Raw genomic sequence first — 17,576 nt, forward strand, 5'->3', positions numbered from 1 at the left:
TTCCATACTTTGCATTATTTTCATTAAAACATTAAAAAAATGTATCCTCTTTCTGATTGATATGTAATGTATAGTTCTGGTTTCTTTGTGGTAAATAGCAAAATGAGGACATGTGCAGCTATGACTAGAATATTAAGTTGTATCGGGTCTCCTGCACTCTTGGCATTTCTTGTTGCATACTCCACAGGTATGTACCAAAAGTACAGCATACCATAACTATATGAAAGCACTAGAGAAACTATCAACCACATCTTTTTCTGAGAGAAACTTCTCTTTCTAGGAAAGATGCAATGTTTGTTAGCTTTACTGTGTTTCACTCTGTTCTATTTAGGTTCCCATTTTTTGTCCTTTGCCTGTGTAAAGAGAAGATTTCATCTGTTAAGTTGAGGCACTAGAAGTACAACTGCATGTTCTGTGCATTTCTAGACTCTACTGAAGTACTTGAATATTTCTTTAAAACAAATATTACTGTATGTATCTGATAAGATATAATACCTTTATTGAATTGGTTTGTGTCTCTGGTACTTAAGTAATTATACAGTGGTTTGGGGTTTTTTTTTTGTTTTGTTTTTTAAATTGGTATTTTGTTCCTAAGCCTAGTTCATTTCAGCCTATTACATAATTACTTTGTCCTCTTTCTAGTGGGAAAAATCACTAAAATGCATTGGATTTGTGCAGAACACAAATTTTAAAATTTCCATATTTGTATGATCTATTTTTTAAACAAAATGTAGTGGTAAATATTAATGTAGTGCTAAATACTGTGAGATATACAGTGGCAAAGGAATTTTTCTTTGAAACAGCTGTTACTAAACTTAAGAATCGAGCAGACCTAACAGGAATTTGGAAGTGCCTCTGATCCAAATATACCTCTGTATGTTGAGGAACGAAGGAAACTGAGTAGGAGGTGGGTCCCTGGCCAGGACCAGAACTGTTAACCCTGCAAATGAGATAAAAGGAAGTAGGAGTGTGGGAGTGACCAAAAGCTAGGGTAAGAGGGAGGTGTGAATTGAATGAAGAGGTGTAAGTTTTGGGGCTTGCATTTGGAAACATCTTGCTAAACTGCTGTTGGACCAGGATGGAGAGCTTTGAAGACTGGAGAGTGACGCTGGGAAAATAAACCAGAGTGAGTAAAAGAATGTGAAGAACTGTCAGATGGGAAGGGAAAGTGGCTGTATTTTAGGAAGAAGGGTCAGAAGAGACTGTACTCACTAGATTTTTCTCCTTACGAAGCATGGCATGAATTTCAGAGGTATTACGTCTTTTTGTTTCTCTGCTCTTAGCAAATCTGTGACATCTTATAGCAGAACGCCTTACCTCTTCCCAGTTTCTAGTCTGTTGAGGGGCGAATGCTCACTGTAGCTCCATTAGCTCAAAGATAGGTTTGTGTGATGGGTATGTAATGAGTACATTCAGTTTAGAATTTAACATGTTGGTCGGTTGCTTTTTTAGAAACTGGAAATTACATACAGCTATATTAAGTGTCTTAATGTTGCAATGGGAAACGCTTCGAAGTCAGAGAATGTTGGAATGAAGGTTGCCAATGCATTTCAAAATCCGTGTCCTGCCCCAAAGGGTTGTCTGCTCATGGGTGTACCAAATGGCTCCCTTTCCTTTATAGCCAACCTTGTCTTTCTCCGTGCAAAGGACAAGCTTGCTGTTGCAAGGATGCAGTAGGACTGGGTAGGATAGGAGACTTCTGATGATGGGATTCCCTTCCTCTGGAGCAAAACTCGATACTGACATGGAACTGGAGGAGGACAAGGGATGGCTTTATGTTAAAGGCATTTTACATGCCTGGAGATTTGGTGGTGGAGAACTGGATTTTACTTCTGTCTATTTTAGATTTCTGTTTGTGATGCCAAGTAAGAAAATTCCATTAAAGTTTTCACACATTTTTAAATAATAATGTTCTTAATTTCCTTCATTTGACCACTTAGGATAATGAAGTCCAATGTTCTCATTAGTGCTATTTTAAAAATGTGTACCTTGCCCAAATTTTGAAACGACTTACTGCCAAGCTGTGATACAAGTACTGCAGCTACCTCTTCTGCCTTGCCCATGCTGTCCTCATGAGTGGTATTGGTAACTATACATAGTATTATGGGCTAATTTTGGCTTTTATTACGCTTTATTTTGGAAGAGCAGAACTCATGAAGTCTAATTTTCTAAGAGGTTGAGTTCTGAAGTCTAGTTTTCCAAGAGTCTTGTTTCCTTACAACAGTGACTCCTAACTTATACTTATTCTCCAAAAAGCGGTGACATGGTTCTCTGTACAGCAGGTAGCATCATATTCTGTGGCTTGGGAGGACTTTCTGCATGATGATCAGTCTGCCAGCCTACTGCTGCTGGTCAGCTGACTAGCTCCAGCCAAGTCAAATATGTGGTGGTTGAGTTCTTCATACCTTTTCCCCGGTGGAGGCATTGGTTTTTACAAAATGTGCAGGAACTTGATTTGTATGAGATTGAGACCTCTTTGTCCTCCTTTTGCATTTCTGCATAGCCTTTATGTACTTCTGAATTCATAAAGTGTAGTGCTTCCTTGTAACTATATGGTAATCCCTAAATTACTTTAATCCCTCCTCTGCATTCAGTACAGAACCAGTTATTGTTGGTATCTACACAGTATAATGACTTTCATAAATTAATTAAGTTTTGTTGTTGGTTTTTTTTTTTAACAGTAGCTGATTGTTTTGCATTTAGTATTGGGAGGCTGTTCACAGAACCTCGCTGCTGCCTTGAGTTGAAAATGTTCTGCTAATTTCCAGCCTGTTTTTCCATGGCTGGCTTATTTCATTGGTGGTTCTGGCAGCTTTGTCCTGTAGATTAAATAGTATCTTATCTAATTGGTGTTTACCCTCAGTACTTATTTAAAGCAGGCATTATCAATTTTCTCTCTGTCTCTGTCATTTACATGAGGTTCCCATTCCTCTGATAATCTTAGACCTGTTCTGAATTTAGCTGACCACAGCTGCATGTAATACTCCACATGCTTTCATGAATACCTTATATGCAGACGTAATGCATCCTGTTAAACAAAGGGAAGCATTTCCAGTAGGATCTGTAGATCACATTTGCCTTTTCCCTGTTGCATTGTCTTGGTGGCTTAGAGTTGCTCTGAAGAAGACTATAACCCATCGTGATCCCCATTCTGTGTCACTTCTGATTGATGATGACTTCCCTTGAGGAAAATGTCTCCTGCTCTTGTATTGAATGTAAACTTTGCATGCAACTAATGTTTGTGTCAAGGTCATTAATGTATTTAAACGAGATCAGTCCGAAGTTTGATCCTTGTGAAACTTGATTAATGATATCCTTAAACACCTATTTGTTCTCCCGTTAACAGATCCAGTGCATTATTCGGTATGTGGTCTGAACGAATCCACTTCCCCCTCTTCTCCAGCTGAATGAGTAGTTTCACATGCAGCACACTATCAAATACTTTATACATGTAGTTCTCCTGCATAGAAAATCATATGTCCTATCAATGAAAGAATAACTTTATCAGGGCATGCTTTTTTTTTTTCCTTTAAACCAAATTACTTGTGTTTACCCAGGTTATTTTCTGTGATCATTTCTTCTTTGATGGTGTCATTGCTCAACCAAACTAAGTCTAAAATAGCATTGTGTCTGTTGATGAAGTGACTCTTAGGTGGAGAAATGGATAGACTATCATGTCCCAGAGAATAACTGCCCCCTATGACTTTTTAAGTATTTTTCCTTTGGCTAGGTCTGCTTTTAACCATATATTACCTACTAGGGCTCTTGCCTGTTGAGCAGGCCTTTTCCAAACTTACGTTCTATGGCACTTCTAAAATAGAAGAAGAATCCATTTGATAATTAAAATAGGAATGGTGCTTTTCATTGGTTACTGAAACTTTTCTTACAACTCATGTGCTAAAAGAGTGTAAGTGATTGCTTTAAGCAAATAAACAGTGTTTCTAATGGTAAGAAAATGTCTGGATGCAAGTTGAATAATTCACAACTTCACTATTGCTTCAGGTGTATGTATTATTTCAGTCTTCAATTGCATGACTGGGTGAAGTGTTTTCAACTGCTATTTTTGGATAGAAAGGATGAATAGACAGAAAGTAGAAATCATTTTATACAGGCTATTAGAAGTCTAATTTTTTTTTTACTTGAGAGCTGATTAATGTTTTAAATTAATCTTTATTTAAAATGCATATTTGTCATAGGTTTTTTCTTTTTCAGTGTAACTGTAGAGCAGACTACATTCCTTATAGTATATCCTGTGCATAATTGAACTACTTTGAAAAAGTGAAATGATGTGATGTTTAGCTAGAGAAATGTCAAAAACAATGCATTTATATGATATGAAAGATTTGCAAGCGCAAGCTAGCAATTGATAGTAATATTATAATTAGCTCTTTATACAGCCTGTTTTTTATTCATGAACATTTTCATTTATGTTGACAATGATCATGTATGCCACTACACATGGAGCCTTTTCTTTACTCAGAAGAGACTAAACATGAATTAGTATGTTTTGGGGCTTATGTTCTGACTTTCTATTGAAACATGCTTTCTGGGCCAAGTCATAAAAATTAAAGTAGCTTGCATTTTAGATTCGGCTTTTTGATCCTATTGTTGTTAGTGCTAGTGTTTGTAAGGGTGAAACATAGCACAGAGTGCCATAACTTCAAGGTGGAACTTCTTTTCAGTCAAATAGTTTTTTGTTGTTAGGATTGCTGGAGGCATTGAATGCATACTAATTCCCTAATTGGTAAGAAAATGAAGATAGGTAAACTAGTAGTTTTATAATAAATAAAATTTTAGTTTTGTGTTTGTAAATAAAAATGTTTTGTACACACCCACCCACAGAATAAGAGTATTTCTGACAGAAATTTACTTTGTCATTCCATATTCAGCCATAAAAATCTTCATGTCTAACAGATCCTTTACAGTCTGTCAGATAGATGGAGCGTAATTTCAGACACTGATCCAGATACTTACTCTTGCTTCTGAAAAATATCAAAGTTAGTGTTCCCCTAGGACAAGTATGTTTTAGTAGATGATTCAGATATTGTTAATTTTTTTTTCATTTCACCATAGTTTAGACAGGTAAACAGACTGTGTCTGTAGAATTGAACATTTTTGTGACAGCTTTTCAAATTAGTGAAGTGCATTTCATACAAGGCATCTCTGCACACTGTGAAAATCCCTAACTCATTTAGTGTTTTACTTGGACATGGACATGTTCATATGACAGTACAGTATATGCTGTTGTATTTATTAGACAGTATTTTGGGAAGATGTATCAGCAGGAGGTAAGACTGAGGCATGCCACAGAATTTTACGTAAGCATCTTAGGCACTTAAGGTCAGGGTTAGTTTCTAAAGCAGCCTATGAAAAAGGGAGAGGGAAGATGCTTTAAGAAGAAAGTGAGAACAGGAGCCCTAATTTAAGTGCTCTGAATTGCCCTCAGAAGAGCCTCCTGCTTCATTAACTATATAGGGAGCAGAGCAAGATTAGGTATCTAAATCAGGTATCTGAAATTAAGCCTCTGAGTTGCTGTAGTTTGAATATTAACTGTTCAACTAAATAACTCTTTCATTATTATACTGAGAGCTTAGATGATGTTCTTTCTCTGGATAAATATCAAAGTTAATTTCTGATTTATTGAGTAGCATATTCCAGCCTAATAACAAGTTTGATCTTTTCTTCATCAAAAAACCCCCACAACTTAGTCCAGTATCTCCAGCTTCTATGATTCTTATTACTAGCCTCGTTAAAATTGTTTCTTAAAACATCACTTGTAGTATCATGTGATCACAAAATGTTAGTAGTTGGTAATGGTCCAAGGGGGCGGGGGGAATAAGCAGGGTTTATTATTTTAAATCTCATGCTCTTATTGTGGTAATATTAGACTCTTGCAATTTTAATACTTATAGTTTTTAATAATTGATGGAGGGAGGAAGACAGCATTCATGTGAATTCTGTGGTCTGGAGAGTCTCCGCAATTAAGATCACACTGACTAATTCTGGAGAAGCGAGGAATGCATTTCCCTCTATCATGTGTGAGTGGGAGAGGATATTTCATTAAGAGAAGTGGGGGGCAATATTCTGGCCCAGTTTGTGTAGTTTTCATTAAATTGTGTGACATAAGCGAAAGCCAAAACTAACCCATGTTGTAGTGTGCATTTGTGTTACTCATTGCAGGATTTTTAATTAGCACTAGTGGATTAGCACTCTTCATGGTGTCTTACTTCAAGTGTTGTTAGTATATATTTATTTCAATACACAGGAGTTTTATGTAGGTCGTGTTTTTTTGTTTGGGAGTATGGTCTTGCTTGTGTGCACACAGTACATAGAAGAATCAAAGAATATAAATTTAAAATGGTGTTGTCCATCATGCATTTCATGTAAAGTTTCTCTTGTTAAGGTATCACATGTTTTTTTGATCAAATATTCTATTTATGCGTGGCTTGTAATTTTTTTATGGGATTACATGTTTGAGACTTTGCTATAATAGCATTGATATGAATTGTCCTACTTTTTTTTGTACAGGACCCTTAAGAATAGTTTTCCATGTGACATAAGAAGCCCTGTCAAGAGACAAAAGTTAAAATTATCATGCCATAATGTAAACCTGACTATGGAACAGGGATTCTTTCTACAGATCTGTAGCAGTTTCTCAATCATCATCATTTTGCACATAAGTCTTGTGACTGAGATTTGCTCCTTCTGTTATAATGTATGAATGAGCATTTGTTAAATTATTTTTTTTATAGTTTTCAAGATAACCTTTCGAAAGTCTGCATTTTATAAATGATAGCAGAAAGAACAACAAGATGTGACTTTCCAAAGGCATCTTTTCTGTCCAAAGTATACGTGCTGCAAGTGGAGCCTGTTATGCCTGTAACTATGAAATGTAATGTGCACCATCTATTGTGGTCTGCATTGTTACACAGTTTCATCAGTAGTTTGGTCTTGAGTGTGCTTGATACTTGTTGACAGCGACAGCCATGGTTTTCGTTTGTTTGGGGTTTTTTTTTGTTGGTTTGGGTTTTTTTTGAGGGGGGGGGGGGGTTGAGTTAAGACAGAATTAATTTTCAGAATTGGCAGACCAAGGAGAAATAGAGACTTTAAGCCTTTCACGTACCAGCAGGTGCTACAGCAGCAGTGTAGTACTGTTTTCCTTGAGTCATAATTGGTTTTGATCACTTTAATGGGGACCATAATTTGGATAAAGAGATATTACTGAAGTCTTGAAAATTAGATCAGAAACAAATGTTTTAAAAATGGATTTCAAGTTCTTTGTTCTTCATGAATGATGCTTCTTACAAATGTTTAAAATAAGGTTACCTTGACTGACGTTTTGTTAGATACAATTTACTGTATAAGGTACTGAAAAATCTTTTCTTAGTGGGAACTCTATATAGATCAGCAGAAAAAGTCATTCTGGATTCTTTCTCTCTGTCTTTCTACCATCTTGCTATTTTTTAATTCAGACTTGCTTGTAGGTCATCAGCTTGGTTTTTCTATTATGCATGCTTTATTTCTCCTACTTATAAAAGTATTTTGTCCATTAACCACTGTCTGTACTTGATTTACAGGTAATATCATGTTCTCTGGTATTATTTCTTTCACAGTTCCAACATCTTGCAAACCCAAAACAGCTAAACAAGTTTCATGTCAGTTAAGCCAAATCTTTATATGAAATACGTTCAAGAAGTGGTTAGTAGTATAAAGTTGTAAGTGAAGTGTTATGTCCTTACATGTTTTTAACATACCATTAAACAGCGAATATCTCCAGATAGCTTTCTAGACCAGATAAACTGAGAACTGTATACTACTACCATATTATGTTAGACAATTTGTTAACAGAATTATGTCTTAAGGGCATGAAGTGCTTTCATACGAATTTCCAGAATATTGCCTTGATTCCCCCCCCCCCCACCCCCCCGTCAACTAATACTGGTTTTTGCCTTGAAGAATCAATTTTTAAGTGATCTCATATGGGATAATTTTTAATCAGGAGTCATGCCATATACAAGCATTCTCCAGTAATAAATGCTAAAATTCCTGATTGAACTTGGCTTCATGGCATTGCTCTTTTTTGGGTGGTAGGCTAACTTAAGGCATGCCCATCCTTAACAGTCTTCACCTGTTCCTGCACCACCCTTCAGTTATATTGGCACAACCAGTTGTAAGGATACATGGGAAAGTGAATTGGTCCAGCTTGGGAAAAAAAAAAAAAAAGAGTGGGGAGGGGGATATGAAAGAAATAAATTCTCCCTCCCTCCCAAAACTGCTTTTTGCCAGATTATTTTTGTTGGTGAATAGCTTGAGTATGCCTGCAGTGAGTGCTGGTAGGTTCCCTGTTCCATGTGCAGCTGGTAGCAGAAAAGCAAGTGTAATATCTGGATGGATAAGGAATGGGATGAGAAGCTCATGTCCAGATTATGAAAATGTTTCTTTAGAATCTGGGATGCAACATGAACTAAAATAGTAGGTGCAATACTCGTCACCCCATCTAACAAATGATTTTGCAGAATTATAGGGGATTGAAGATAATGGCTGTGGTAGAGATCAAGGCCCTGGAAAAACTTGCTTTGACACACACGAGGCAGAGAGCCTGGGATTACTTACGTTTCAAAGGAGAATGTTAAGGAAAGTTACAAACCCATCTATAATAAATGGCAAATGACAGTGTTGATCAGGAACTTCTATTCTTCTTTTCTCAATACAGTATCGGTTGAAATTACAATGAAGATAAAAACTGTAAAATCCAGAACTGGTAGAATGAAATACTTTATATACCTATTCTGTCATAAGGTTCCTGAGATCATGGAAGTGTTGCAAGTCCCCAAAATTGTTGTGGTAAAGAGTTTTAAGGACTATTCCACTGCATGTTTCAAGGCTCAAGTCAATCTGTGTTGGACATATGAGTGACATCTAACGTGTGAGATAGATTCTCCATGTTGCTCTCTTGTAAGGTTCATCCGGTTGCAGTGACTAAATACTGGAGCGGGTATGGACATCGGACTCTAGGAAGGTATCAAGGAACTTAAAGCATTCAGGATGCCCAGGATAAATGAAGTTCTGAAGCTCTTGTCCTGAGGGGCTGAGAGGAGGCTCCTGGCCAGGGAGCAGCACAGCAAGTTGAGGCAGTGGTTTTGTTCTGAAGTGTTACTAGAAAGTATTTGCAGGTGGGGGGTGGGAAAGGGCCTTTTGAAATCTAAGGATTGCTGTGTTGCTCCTGGCCGTCTAGGAACGGGGAATAAAAGAATAAATTCATAAATGTCACTGATGATTTAAAATGAGATTGCCTAGGTCAGTAACAGGTACTCCCAAACCTTCTGTAGATTTGTTGGCTTCATAAAAAAGCAAGCCAGCATGGTGGGGAAGAGAGTACCTTTTTATTCTTTAATGTTTTCCGGTTTAGTCTTCCTTTCTCTTTATGTAGTGCAAGAAGAAAGGGATGCCCTGAAAAAGGCAAGTAGCAGTAAGAGCTACAGCATGTTAATCTGTTACAGCAGAGTACCACCCGTGCTTTCTGCTTCCCTTTCTTAACTTCTGCCACTGACCTATTTTGTGATACGGAATTATTATATACATTGGTTTCATCATTTTTGCCATTCCATTCTTTGTTGATTATATAAATTTGGAGTGAAAACTTGCTGAGGCTGTGAATGTTTCTTATTTATATAAGAATACATGCATATATTCATCTATATATGTGTTGTACAGCACTGAACAGTGGGACCTGATCTTTGTGGAGTCTATGCATGCTAACAGAATAGAAGGGAAGGACATCACCTATGAACTGTGTGATGCAGTACTGGTGCTTAGGTAAATTAGATCGTCCTCTCCCACCCCAACAAATCAACTAAACCTAGTGGTACTCATAGTAGAACGTTTTGGGACCTGGCAAAAAAATTAATCGTTGCCTAATTTATCATCATTTTAGATAACTTGTGGATAATGGGTGAGGCTTCCAAAGACAAAAGAAAGCCACAGAGAGGAAGGAAGAAACAAGACACTTTTAAGTCAATTAATTTTCCTTCAATTTCAAGAAAAACGTTGGAACACTCAACTGTTTTAATCACCTGGAAGCAACCCAATTGTCTTCACAAATTCATGTTGGCTATTTATTACTTGTCTAAATTGTCAGGTGACTCTAATATTTTGTTTGTGATAAATTTAATGGTCTTGCATATAGTGAAAAAAATATACTTTACTACATATTGGCATTTTTATTAAGCCTTTAAACGTTTCAATGCCTTACAACGTTCTCATAAACAAGATGGGAAATATTGGCTAGATGGAAACTACTGGAAGTTGGGTGTGCAAGACTGGTTGGAAGATAATACACAGAGCATAGTAATCACTGGTTCACTTTCCAAATGGAAGAATATCTCATTATGAGATCTGCAGAAGCGGCTGCTGGTTGAATACCCTTACGTATTCCCATTAATGAGCTGGATGATGAGCGTTCTTGTTAAATCTGTAGATGACCCCAAACTAGGAGATGTCCAGGTATGTATAGAACAAAATTAGAATTTAGAAGCATCTCAAAAAATAGTAGAAATCATTAGGAAAAAAAGAGCTAGGGTGCAAATTCTGAGAAGATTTTTTTATGCAGGAATAATCAACTATGCAAATATAGTATTAAGAATAGCTAGTCAAGCAGGGTCATACAATAAGTTATAAACTGAGCATGAGATAATGTTGCAATGCCGTCACAAAAAAGCAAATGCTATACTGGGTTTTATAAACAGGAGAATCACCTGAAAAATGTGTGAGTTAATCCTCTAGCTATTTTTAATGCTTATAAGACATTACTATTGAGAGCTCTGAGGAGTGCTTTAGGTACTGTGTGCTTCCAGGAACTTTTAGACCAATTGGAGAGAATCCAGAAAAAAGGTTCAAAGTTAGAAGTAATATGTGGGGTTTTAAGTCTGTAAAACACTGTTGTAAAGAAATAGGGAGTGTGTATTCCCACTCCATAGTGTAGGCTCAGTTAAACTAGTGCATTTAAATTGAAATGAAGGTGGCTTAAGCTACGCACATGGAAAACTTTTCAACAGTGGGGAACAGAGCACTAAACAGCTTGAGTTTGGAAGGTTTTAAAAATCCGGGGTTGCTCAGAACTGCCAACAGGAAGAGCCTGTTGGAATTGCTGGGTCCTCTTGTTCTCACTCCCATCTGTAGATCTTTTTTTTCAGTCTTTTGTATATTTTGATCACTTAGTTTGATCTTATCTCATTATCTACATTTGTTTCTTTCCTTCTTGTGGTGCTGCCCGGTATTTTCTTCTTCCCTGCTATGCTGTTTTGTTTCTGCCGGTTTCTACTCGTAGTTAGGTATAGAACAGGAAAACAATCGTTTCTTTTCCATGAGTTAGTTGGGGGGTTTTTTTGGTCTTGCTTGTACAAAAGCATACTTTCACAAATCTCCTTTCTTCTCAGGGGTCAGTTTTTCAGATCATCATGTCTTGCAGGTGTCCACTGAGCTTAAGTTCTCTCTGCAGCTTCCCTCTTCCATCACTACTTCTGATTTCCATCTGAACTCTGTCTCTGTTCCCAGCTGGATCTCTCATGTGAAACTCTGTCAAATATTGATTTGTAGTTCAAGCACATTCTGCAACTTTTGTCCCTCTTTGTTTTGGTTTCTTCTGCCTCAGAAACCATCACCATTTTAAAGCGAAGGCAATCCCTTCTGCACAACTCCCCTTTCTGGTGCTCTTTGCTCATTGGCCTTCTCAGTGAGGGCCCTCATTTTTAAACCTTTCCCCAAGGTCTGTTCTGCATCCTGATTTAGTATCCAAAGTTCACTCTGGTGGTTGTCCTGATCCTTCTGCACTTGAAGTCACTGGCTTCTTTCATTTACTTTTTCCTTGTCAGGCTGATGCAGAGTTGAAAACTGGAATGCCCTGAGATGATGCCTTCATCAAATTTTGGAATCTAGTAGTGGCAAGAAAACGTCTTGGTCTTCACAGCTTTTCTGAGTCAGTAGTAGATATGCTGACATGCTTTTGTCCTTCCTTACCTCCTTATCAGCCAAGAGTAACAGTGTTAGGTGGAAGTGAGCATCTTCATTCCTCTTGGCTGTTTTCCCTGGTCAGAATTTTGAGTGCTGCCTTCACTTGCAAGTTGTTCAGATCTGGTTTTGTTCTTGTGTCAGGTTTTTACACAGTTGTCTTTTTAACTGAGTTTTCAATTCAACTTTTATTTAAGATTTTCTTTTTGCCATGACAGAATGAATGGTTGTCTTACTGTCTCTCTTGGGTCTATATATTTTTTCAGAAAGAATATTTTGTCCATTTGTGGTGAATAGAATCAAATTTCAGTTCAGGAACCCTCTGTAGCTGCTGTTGGCACACTCCCCCTCTCCACAGAGCTACCTGGAGGGAAGAACCAAGCCACCTCAATAGGGGAGGGCTGTTGGATGTCCAGAAATGCTCCGAGAGATCCCTTGCTGTTATCACTGAGTAGTACTAGAAGAAGCCTTCCTTCTTTCTGCTTTATGTTTTATATTCAGAATTTAGTTTTAAGTCTGCTAATAACGGCCTTATTAGAAACCTAATTAGGAAAGAGGGTATTTTTAATTGCTCTTACCGTGTACACTGTTTCCACATAGTTTTCAGCTTACTTTGTCAAGAAGGGTTTTCATCTTGAGCGCTTTCTTGTTTCTTAAAGTAGTTTCAGCTGTTAATCATGGTCATTGGTTCTGCCAGTTCTACTGTTTGGTGCTTTTTTTTTTTTTTTTTTTTAACTTTTCATTTTGTTACATTTTAGTGTTTGGTTTGTTTTTTTAAATTGAGATTTTCTTAAGTGTTAATGGTCTTTTCTCTCAGCCTAAAATCCAATACCCTTCAACATTCATTATCAAGTATAGCATGAAATAAGAGAGATACTCCAGGATTTGCTTATCTTAACAAAGGCCCAAACGAGTGTACTAATGCTGTCCTTTTACAGACAGACAGCATTTCCATGGGAAAATTATGTGCTCAAATAAAACAGACTTTGACATTAATTGTTACCATTTGGTAAGAGCATTTTGTTTTGTTTAGCACACTTGGTTATCCCTAACAGGAAAGCAAACTTGCAGTATTACTTTATTGATTATTAGTCAAGCATTTTTACTTTGGGGGAAAATTTCATTGAGAAATATATCCGTATTTATATTTGAGTATTTACTTTTGTTTTGTTTTGTTTTCTTTTTTTGATCACCATTAGGGGAATTCCTTGGTACTTTTTAGTAATTCCTGTGACATTGAAAGTCACGAAAGTGAAAGACTCAGGCAGAGAACCTGACTGTCTGTACAGAGTGGGATGCAGTACCTTATTCTTTTAGTGAGGCTGTAGCAGGTCTGATGTCAGTCACTTCAGAGACCTTTAGACCTCAGTGCTCATTTATTGCTAAAATGTACCAGCTCTGCTCCTGCATTATGAAGATCATCTGTCAACACTTTGAGATATTCTCCTTTGTTATTAAGCTTGTGATGCTCTACACTGTCAGGTTTTTTGCCAATTATAGTTAAGGTACAATGGTGTATTCACTGGATCAAAGTCTCACACTGGCGGTAGAGGAATGATTTGTAAGTCTTTATTCATCTGAATTGTACAATAGAATACCTGAGGAATGCAAATAATCCCTCTAAGGACTCAATAGAAAAGCTGTTAAAATGACAGTCAAAGACTATTATTATTCTGAATTGGTGTTTTAGCCAAAGTAATTATTTCTTATCTTGTTGTTCCACAATAGTTTAGTTTATTAGTTACGATGACCATATTTACCAAACAGAATTTGAATCCAATTTTTGACATTACTTCCATGCTCATTTCACTTTTTCAAGTTTGTGTGTTTCATTCTGTCTTTCACTTGGTACATTATTTAATTAGTCTAGAGACCAATGTTAGATACTTTCTTTAAAAAAAAAAAAAAAAAGATGTGTGCACAGATGTTGAAGTACACTTATGAATAGCAGATCCATTTCTAGATACATTTTCTGTAAAAGGTTGGCATTTATAAGCTCTGAACTTTGGTATCCAGTTTGTTAGCCAAAAAAAATTAGTTAACTACAAATGTCAGTTTTAGAAGTGCTGTTAAATGTCACATGTCACATTCAGAAATGCACCTTAATTGTGATTTTCAGTTCAGACGTTCCTGAAGGCAGTAGTGTTTCAGTATCAGTCCTGGAGACCAGACTATATTTTCATTGGATAACTGGAGGGAAAAAAAGATTAGTATAATGAGGATTGAAAACCACTGATGGGGTATTTACATAAGTAAATGATAGAAGACCAGCCTTATATAACAAACGTGTGAAAACTGTTGAGTGAACTTTTATATTCTTTGTCCCATCTAAAACCCTACTCAGTGGGCCATGCACTTAATCTCATAATAGCTCTGATCCCCTGCTATTTTCTTTGACAAATGTGTGTTGATGAACTTGTGGTTCAGTTCATTTTTTTCTGAAGTGACATTTGCATTGATTATTTAAAGGTTTGCAGGCCACAGTTTCAAAGCACTTTAGTATAATAGCAGTTAAAACCTTAGTCTAAATCTTGGAGATTAGCAGGACGAAGAAAAAGAACTCAGCAAGCATAAAACCCTGTGCTGCATGGTGGGTGCTTCAGGTCTGAAACATCTATGGCACCCAAAGTACTGTATTTTGTACTTTGATTCTTAGTGTACAGGAAGTATTCCCATGCCTCTTGTGTCTTCTTGCTGAGCATACAGAGTTGTCATTCTTGCCGTTCACACCTGTTCAGAAATAATGCCCTTTAAATAACATTGAACTCCTTACAGGTAATTTAGTAATGTTTCCCTTAAATTTAAAATAAATAGTACTTGCAGTCATGAGTGTGATGCCTGTGTTTAAAGGTTGTTTAAACATCAGCTCTTGCTGCAAAGATTTTCTTGATTTTAATAGGATATTGAACATTCAAAAACTAACACCACAAATCTGTAGCTCTAAATTTGTAGTTTCATTCAGCTAAAAAGAAATGTTAGATGTACAGCCAACTATTACTGATGATGCCAGTTATTAAAGATGAAGAGAAATAGGAAATTTGATTCTTTATTTAAAAATAATAGTAGTGTAATATCTAGAAGCTTTGTCCTGGGGAGATAGTAAAAAGGTGGGAGAAACTAGTGGAAACACAGCCCTGTATTCATTAGCTATGACATACTCCAAGATCAGGGTGCTGCTTGCTATCTGGGAGTTTACAGTGTGGTGTTCTTTTCTGTCTGCTAATATCCGCTGCCCTAGCCACTGAGATGCTTTTTTTTAATTAATTTATTTATTTATTTATTTATTTATTTATTTATTTATTTATTTAAAAAGTCAGAGGAATAACTGGAGACCCCCAGTTTCACCACATTTGATCAATATCACTCTTGGAAGTCTCAGAAAAATGTATGTCCACAGATCTACAAAGTTTTATTCAGTTAGCATTTTAGATTGCAAGTATTTAACCTTACCAAAAACCTAGTTATTGTCTCAAATTATGCCTATTTCTGATAGATTAAATGCCAAACAGAAACCAAGAAACAGTAAAATGTTAATGGAGTACACCTGAAGCAATTGCTGCCTGTTAATGCCTTGACCTTGGAAAGCAATACACAAAAAGATGGCATCATAAAACCGTGCAATTCTTATGAATATGTATGTGCTACTTGATAATAATGAATGTGGTACAGCCATGCATGCACTACAAGATAATGTTGTGCCCTTTGTTGTCTACAGGTTGATAAAAATTAAAGAGTGGGTGGACAAGCACGACCCGGGTGCTTTGGTCATTCCTTTTAGTGGGGCCTTGGAACTCAAGTTGCAAGATATGAGTGCTGAGGAGAAACAGAAGTATCTGGAAGAGAACATGACACAAAGGTTAATTAGCATTCATTTTCCCTACACTTTATTATCAACTATTTCCTTGCAGTAATTTAATTGCTTGCGCTGATAGAATAATAAATGACAGAGTAATTACCATTATAAAGAGAGAATCTTCTCCTTTCTTTACCATGAGACAGAGTGAAAAGATTTATTTTAAATTAAGTTTTTAACTGTCATCTGTCATCTCTGTACAGTGTTTTAATTATAACATAGGTATTAGTTATGTATATTTTTGAGAAGGAATGATCACCAAAACTGTTTCGTCATCCATGGGGAATAGGGACGGTGGAGAAAATGTTGCCATAATTTTTCTGAAGAACTATAATAAATTGTTTCAGTATTGAATTTCAGTCAAACAGTTATGCTTTCATGACCTGGAGTCCTGAAAATTGCATGAGACCAGAAGTGCTGTCTGATAGGGTGATTTAAATTTATCCCATATTTCTGTAGCCTGCCAAATAAACAAATCAAAATACCGTCTTTATGATTCTGCAGTAAAAAAGTAGTTCTTCTGAAGAGAGTTCAAAGAAAAAGGCTACAGCAGTTATTGCTATGTTTACCAGTAGACCCGGTATCTTCAAAATGTGATGTCTTTCCATGTAAATTGATTACTTGCGGCATTTAGCTGGTTTATGTGTATATGTTGAATGAATTGGATTCTTTTTTTTTTTTTCTTCAGTGCTTTAGCAAAGATCATTAAGGCTGGATATGCAGCACTCCAACTAGAATACTTTTTCACTGCAGGCCCAGATGAAGTGCGTGCATGGACCATCAGGGTAAGATTCATACTTATTCATCAGCTATATCCAGTTCCACACTATTGAATTCAGATTGATATCACTGACTTTGAAGTTTGTCATGGTGGCGGTTAGCTAGTCATTACAGATGAGGTTTTTGTCCAGGATAACTTTAATTATTTGTGAGCTGCTGAACAGTGAAAGTGGAGCTGCATTGATTGAGGCAGGTAACAATTGATTCTGCCTATTACATAGTCTGAATTTCTTCATCCTGTAGAATCTGTCTACCCTCCTCCTGTGGTCAGAGATAAGACGTACCAGTATTGTGCTTGCTTAATCTGTGTGACTGGGTTTGTCTGCAGTGAAATTGATGTTGCTTTTCATTTTGTATTCACTAAGTTTGTTTGGGTTGCGGATGGTTCATTCCTCCTTTGCTTTGCTCGGATTACATTTTCAGCAATAAAAGCAATATAACATCATTATATTCCTCATGGATACACAGTTGGGCTCAAAAACCTAAAATCAGTGTGCAGTAATTCAGGTCTTTTACTGACTTTAATATTTAGACCTAGTTTATTTTGGTAGTTTTATATGTTTATCTGGGAACTTATGTAATGCTAAAATTATATTATCTATTTTAAATATTGATGTAGAATGATTATAGCCATAGAGATCGACTAATTTATTCCCAGAGGACAGTAAGAGCTGAGCTGTAGTGGTTTGCCTTTGAATGTAAATATGTTATACTATAAAGATTAGTATTGAAAAATATTTTGAAATGCATGTAGTTACAAACTCTGTCTTAAAAATTACAAAAATTTCAACTTGGAGTTGCAGATCTGTCACTGAGCTCTTATTTTTTGCATCAGTGTATTTAGTGCTGTGCAGTGAATTTCAGTGCTGTATTTAATTTCATTCAAAGGAGTTAATTTGTTTTCATTAATCAACATAATTTCCAGTAAATTTATATT

General features: G+C 36.4%; 1 protein-coding gene across 3 annotated transcripts in view; it reads left to right on the forward strand.

The window, feature by feature from the left end:
* OLA1 (Obg like ATPase 1) overlaps nt 1-17,576 on the forward strand; it is a 103,799-nt gene that overhangs the window by 80,399 nt on the left and 5,824 nt on the right. For all 3 annotated transcript variants that reach the window (XM_030018203.2, XM_030018204.1, XM_041124413.1), the window contains 2 exons: nt 15,722-15,862; nt 16,548-16,644. In XM_030018203.2, coding sequence (XP_029874063.1) covers nt 15,722-15,862; nt 16,548-16,644 — 238 coding nt within the window. The remainder of the gene's footprint in view (nt 1-15,721; nt 15,863-16,547; nt 16,645-17,576) is intronic.

This window comes from Aquila chrysaetos, chromosome 6 (genome assembly GCF_900496995.4).
Source record: "Aquila chrysaetos chrysaetos chromosome 6, bAquChr1.4, whole genome shotgun sequence".
In the NCBI taxonomy this organism is placed as follows: Eukaryota; Metazoa; Chordata; class Aves; order Accipitriformes; family Accipitridae; genus Aquila; species Aquila chrysaetos.